This window comes from Bombina bombina, chromosome 2 (assembly GCF_027579735.1).
Source record: "Bombina bombina isolate aBomBom1 chromosome 2, aBomBom1.pri, whole genome shotgun sequence".
In the NCBI taxonomy this organism is placed as follows: domain Eukaryota; kingdom Metazoa; phylum Chordata; class Amphibia; order Anura; family Bombinatoridae; genus Bombina; species Bombina bombina.
In genome coordinates, this window is record NC_069500.1 from 701,197,475 (window position 1) to 701,204,377 (window position 6,903).

The following is a 6,903-nucleotide window of genomic DNA, read 5'->3' on the forward strand; positions in this document are numbered from 1 at the left end:
TTTAAAGGGATATAAAAGTGCAAAAGGAAAAATGCTCTTAATACACTTTACAGACAACCCAAACTAATTATTGAGTTCAGGTGTTTCAACCACATCCATTGCAAACAGGTGCATGAAATTGAGCCCAAAGTCATGAAATCTCTATAGACAAATATTGGCAGTACAATGGGTCACACTGAAAAGCTTTACATGTTGCACTGTCCATAGTGGAAAATATTTTAAATCAAATACATTTTAATCACAATTAAAATCATTAGTCAGAATCAAATGAAATCATGTTTTTTTTAGATAAAGGTTTCATTAATAACTTTACAGGTTATTTTACTGATTTAGTTACATACCATTAGAAATACACAGATAATTAGGAAATTATTGAGGAGGTGATTTATCACCAGTTTAACGGGTTAATCAATTATATTTGATCAACTTTTCAGCTGCACTTAATCGTAATGAGAAAATTAATTATTACCTTAAAGGGAAAGTCTGGTCAAAAATAAACTTTCATGATTCAGATAGAAAGTTGCTTAATTTTGCATGCTCTAATTTACTCCTACCTATTTCTACCATAATGCCTACTGTAAAGTGGGTGGAGGAGAGACAACAGTTTATTTAAAAATGTTCTCCCCTTTAATTTGTTCCCAAAGATCCACTTTACCTGCTGGAGTATATTAAATTGTTTACAAGTATTTCCATTGCCCTTATATTGGCATTTGAAATTGTTTATTTAGCCTGTGGTTTCCCTGCCCATCCTGAAAGTTTTTGGCCTCAAGGCCAAGCTGTGTTAACACAGTCAGCAGAAGAAATTACACTCCCAGTGGGTTATCGAAGCGACAAGGTAATTAAATGTTAATTTTCCATTGTTCTCTACAAGTATTGGTGATTGGTTTTTGGACAGATATAAGATAAAGCAGGTCTATGTACATAATGTGATAAAGTAATGAGATCTGAGTATACCTACAATCTCAACCCATTTTATTAGGTTGTGGCTTCAAAACACAAAATCAGCTCATTCATCTACACAAATAAACCTAAAAAAAGCTGGTAAAAAATGTAAGGGAAAAACTATTTTAAAGTATACTGTCCCTTTAATGCTACAGGACACAGACATTTTAGACAATTGAAACCGTTTGGGGAAGCCCCTTTCCTATGCCATTGTTCTGACAGATCAGCCAATCACACCACTTTTGGTGATGTGGAACCAGCTGGCTGACCACAAATTCACTCACTGTGCATGCACTCCACCGCGTCACGGCATTCCAATTGCTGGTTGTTAGACATTTTTATGCTGTACTGTAATTCCCCCATCTTCACTATCTTTTTTGCCTCCGCCTGGGGGGTTCAAGGGGGGGTGAAGTCCCCTGGTAAACCCCATTCCCTGAAATTCACTTGGGGTGGATGCCAGAGGATTGTCAGGGAGCCCCTCCATGAACTCCCCAGGCAAAGGCAAAAAAAGAAAATTGTGAAGATAGGGAAATACAGTGAAGTGTGTAATATATATATATATATATATACACACACATATATACACACACACATATACATACATACATACATACACACACACAGTAATGCACTTTTGAGATCTAGCTGAACAGGTCTGGTGAGCCAATGAAGAGAAAGATAAGTAAATGAAAAAGTATATTAAAATTGCATTCTCTATTTGAACCATGAAAGTTTAAATTTTGACTTTCATGTCCTTTTAGCTTACACGGTTTGTAACCTCATAATGTGGTTAGACTCAGAAATTCAAAAATGATATACCCTAACGAATTATAGCACATCATTCTCTGTATTAGACTGGCCATTTAATATCTTACAGAAAAAAAAAATAGACATTGCTTTAACCGTTTTGTTTGTTTAGGAGTCCTAGATAATAATCTTTTTAAAACTAAACTAAAGTTTCATTACCAGGTAGATTACTATAGAAAGAGAAAATGTTGCCTACCCAAAACCTCACTGCTCCCATCACAGGGACAACAATATGTATAAGATGGCAGGGCCAGTATAAAAGATGCAGACCAACAACTGGCTTCGGTAATGGCTTAAAATAAGAACAGCTTTAAAGAGAACTGCAGGTAAATAAGAAACCATTAGCATGGTCAGTAATAACCAGAAAACTGTAGTTGTACCCAGCAGTTTAAAGGGACATTAAACAGTTTATATTGTAATATAAACTGTTTAATTATTAACTTTGCAATATATTTTCACTGTTTATTTTGCATCCCTTTCCTGTAATTTAACTCAGAAAATTGTTGGTTTTCTAAATTCCACAGAGGTTATATAAAGTAATGGGTGCTGCCATTTTTAAACTTAAGTTTCCCCTTATCTCTTTTTCCCACTGAGGACAATTAGGAACAGATAAAAACAGTCAATAAAAAGACTGTGCAAACAAGGCTGTGTGGCATTTGTTAAATAATCCCTTTAATAATCCTATGTTCCACACAGTCTTGTCTGCACAATCATTGCCTGTTTTACAGCTGTCCCGAATTGTCCTCTGCAGGAAAGATAGATAAGGGAAACTTAAGTTTAAATATGGTGGCGCCCATTACTTTATAGAAACGTAGCCTTTAATATTATATCTTCAATATTTAAACAAATTATTTTATTGTAAAAATATATCTACATACTATTCTAATGCTAATATATCTAGCATGTAATGCCCCTTTAATAGAGACTAACAAAAATATGCATCAAAAGGTGTCAACTTAGAATGACTGCAAGAAGTATGAAAATGCAAGGATATTTGGGAATTATACAAAACAAATTGAGGGCTCTTACTTAAATAAAACAAATTATATATATATATATATATATATATATATATATATATATATATATATATATATATATAATTTTTTTTTTTTTTTAACTTTATTGGAAACACCATTAAAAAGGGAAAAAGATTAGTCGGTATGGGTGGTATTGAGACAGTTAAAAATCATCACTGTCTCTTCATAATTAACCACTTCTACCCACAGGGGAAAATGAAAAACACAGAGGCTCTGTAGCAATTGACTGCTTGTAGATAACTGTCAGTTACAAACATTCGCATAACACTAAGGGCTCCATTTATCATCCCGTGGCGGACAGGGGTGTACATAGTGACCCCTCTCCGCCCAGCTTCTCCTCTGCATTTATCATTGCACACGAGCGCTCACGTGCAACCCGCACAGGAGCTGTCAATTTCCCCTTACGGACCAGAGACCAAGGAAATTGAAATTCTCCACCTTAGAGGTGGAGAACAGGGAAGGTTACAGTCAAAAGGGAGAGAAGGGCTTTATAAATCAATCCCTAAGGGAGTAAGGTAAAAGGAATTTCAACAACATGTATACCTAGGTTTACAAAGGCAGCCTCCTACCTGCAAGCGTCAGTCGATCAAGTATCAAATTGTTATTGTGAAATTACATACATATATCACTTATCCAATAATGTTACAAAAGAAAACTATATTTGCACAAATTCTTAATATATGATTATTTCCACTCGCTAGATACAAATATTAAAGAACGCTCCTGAGCCCCACCCACTGACGCGTTTCATCACGTGAGTGATTTCATGGATCACTTTATATGGATGAAGTATTAATAATAATATGTTTTTTAGTCTTTAACAAACACAGGAACCACATTTTGAACACTTACTTTCATTAGCAGCAGTGAATATTGTGCCTGGTAACTTGGGGTGAGGTTCTGCCGTCTTGGCTGCTATCACAATATTTGCTCCATCTTTAGCAGCTTTTAAAGCAATAGCTTTGCCGATGCCACGACTTGCACCAGTAATAAAAAGGGTGACTCCAGCTAGTTTTCTGAAATAAAACAAAAACCTTTTTTAAAGAGTGATCAATCCATCTGCCAACAAAAAAGGGTTGCAATACTGTTTAACAATGTTTTGCCACCCTCTCTGTCAGCCAGGGGGTTACAGATGTCACAGCTTTGTGTTGTTAACTATATATTACTACATCGAAATATGTATCATTTATAGCGCATTATTTTATTTTGTTACACCACCAGACTCGCCTTTTGTATTAAGGTGATGGAAAACTCTCCCTTTTATAAAAACAGATACGGAATGTTAGTGATATTTTAGGTGGAGTTTAATTCATAAGTTGTAATGAAGTTGCGCTTTAACTTACTTTTTAATACAGATATAACATTCAAATTGCCGGCGCTCCGCAGCCCACTTCAAAAGTAAGTTTTTATGTGAGCTATAGATTTGAATTGTTGTCCAATCCAGTTTAAACCTTTAGCTCACAGAAAAAAATGCTTTTGAAGTGGGTGGCAGAGCTCGGGGAATTTGAATTTCCCTTAAATGCATCTGGGAGACCTGCCCATTGTAAGGATCAAAACTACAAACATATCTCAGTGTTTTCCCTCCAACCTTTTCAATAGGTGCACCAATCGCTTGATTATACTGACCAACCGGCTAAAATTGTAGCCAATATTAAGCTAAAATTAGCTAACGTTAAAATATTTTAATGCTTACTGCAAGAATCATCATTAAATAAATGTATGTTTATTTTCTGCTATCGAAAGCACAAATTGATTGCAAAATGATTCTAATATTAGAATACTAATCCCCCACCCGGCTACTTTATAATGCCACCCGGCTAGCAAAATTTTCTGTGGAGAACACTATCGCTTTCCTGCTAATGCTCTGAATATATGTTTCATGTTTACATAGGATTTTGAATATTGTGCTGCAAATTCCTTAAAAGGAACAGTCTACTCAAGAATTTTTATTATTTAAAAAGATAGATAATCCCTTTATTACCCATTCCCCAGTTTTCCATAATCAATGCGGTTATATTAATATACTTTTTACCTCAGTGATTACCTTGTATCTAAGCCTCTGCAGACTGCCCCTTAGTTCGTTACTTTTGACAGACTTGCACTTTAGCCAACCAGTGTCGACTCATAATTAACTCCACGGGAGTGAGCACAATGTTATCTATATGACACACATGAACTAGCACTGTCTAGGTGTGAAAACTGTCCAAATTTACTGAAGTAAGAGGCAACCTTCAGGGGCTTAGAAATTAGCATATGAACATACCTAGGTTTAGCTTTCAACAGAGAATGCCAAAAGAACAAAGCATATTTGATGATAAAAGTAAATTTGAAAGTTGTTTAAAATTGCATGCCCCATCTGAATCATAAAAGTTTAAATTTTGACTAGACTGTTCCTTTAAATCAATTATTTCAGAACTGCATTATATTTTAACCAACAGAGATTATATCTCTAATGCCTACTATGTAACACACACACAAAAGTAACAATTTGCTCTTGGATAATAATCTTATTGAAGGTAGCAGAGCAAAAATGACATGCTCTTACGAATTAAGGCATGCATGCTTACACTACAATATGAGCAGTGCTCTGCGGGCCCCCGGGTGGGAGTTTAACCCTGCACAAATGTGTTAATCACAAAGTTAAAAACATAATATTGTAGCGTTGCTATTTTTAAAACTTTAACACTATAATGGCCTTTAATATGTTCCACTGACTTGCAATTAAAGCAGATGGTTTTGCTCATCATAATCAGCACACACAAAAACAATTTAAAAAGGACAGTCTAGTCAAAAATTAAAGTTTCATGATTCAGATAGGGCATGCAATTTTAAACAACTTTCCAAAGAGTAATAAAGGGATTATCTATTTTTTAAAACAATAAAAAAAAAATCTGGAGTAGACTGTCCCTTTGAGTACAAACATATTGCCTTTTAAATATAGAGACAAATTTATAAGATTAGTAGTTAGTCTCTTCCTGCAGCCTCAGTCCAATTAACTGGGTTTGTTCTTGAAAACTACAGCTGTTTGTTTCAATTAGCAACAGCTATTTGAAAATTAAAAATAAACATGAAGAAGCAATTTACAGTCCATAAATAAAGTGTATAACAGATATAGTACATATTTGTATACGTTTACATATATAATCTTATAAATCTAGACATTATAAGTGTAATTCCACCTCCTCACCCTGTATTTGGCAGCATGTTGAACTGATAATGCAAAAAGTTTCAAATCAGTATTTTGCAAAAGTTGAGAAAGCTGAAAGGCTGCAAAGTGTCACTGAACCTGGAATTAAAAATAAAGAAGAAGATTAACACTTACAGGAGCACAGCATACGTAGTGCCCTTTGCTCTAGAAGTATAGGTTATTGTATTCGTGCATGACTAAAGGTCAAACTTATTAAACAGACATTCAATAACAAACGATCACATCTCCATAATTAATATCTCTGCACACTATTATTTATATAAACTACACGCCGCACCAAACAGTACCTGTACTTTACTTACTATTACCTTGTAAAAGCTCAAATATTCATTATACTGACCTATCACCCAGATCCAGGACACAAGCGCACTAGCAACTTGCCCGAGGGCGGGACCACATCAATTAACAACCAATCGCTGGCTTCTCTATGCAATAGCCCTACATCAGGTTGGCTGTGTGTTGTGTCCTCAGAACGAGGCTTGAAACGCAGGAAGTGCTAGGATTGGTATGGCAAACTTGATATATTTAGTGGGCGTGCTAATAAACTTTTATGTACTAGTACTTGTAAGATGCTTTTGAATTGAGGCTAGTTCGCGACAACGAATATTGAACCGTAATATTTTGATTAAAACGAAAGATGCAATGGTGGATTTTGTCACTACATAATGCACTTATGCTCATAATTAAGCACAAAAAGGTTAATTATTTTACTTTTATTTTTAACCTTTCCTTTTCAATAAAGTACTTCAGAAACGAGGGAAAAAAACACAGCATGTGTTACCTAGATTTATTGATTTATTTTTGTCCTATTGCCACAAGCTAAATGTCCCTTTTTACATACTTTGTTCTTATACCTTTCTCATTTGACACTTAGTTTAGATTGGATACATAGTTACTACCAAACAG

At 34.9% G+C, this 6,903-nt stretch overlaps 1 protein-coding gene across 2 annotated transcripts in view; it reads right to left on the minus strand.

Moving 5' to 3' along the window:
• Nucleotides 1-6,454, minus strand: part of HSDL2 (hydroxysteroid dehydrogenase like 2) — a 223,188-nt gene extending 216,734 nt beyond the window's left edge. The window contains exons 1-3 of one of the 2 annotated variants that reach the window (XM_053702684.1): nt 6,338-6,454; nt 5,977-6,075; nt 3,642-3,805 (exon numbers count right to left, since the gene is read on the minus strand). In XM_053702684.1, coding sequence (XP_053558659.1) covers nt 3,642-3,805; nt 5,977-5,993 — 181 coding nt within the window. In that variant the 5' untranslated portion in view covers nt 5,994-6,075; nt 6,338-6,454. The other variant, XM_053702685.1, reaches the window with a different exon arrangement.
• Between the last annotated feature and the right edge of the window lie 449 nt (nt 6,455-6,903).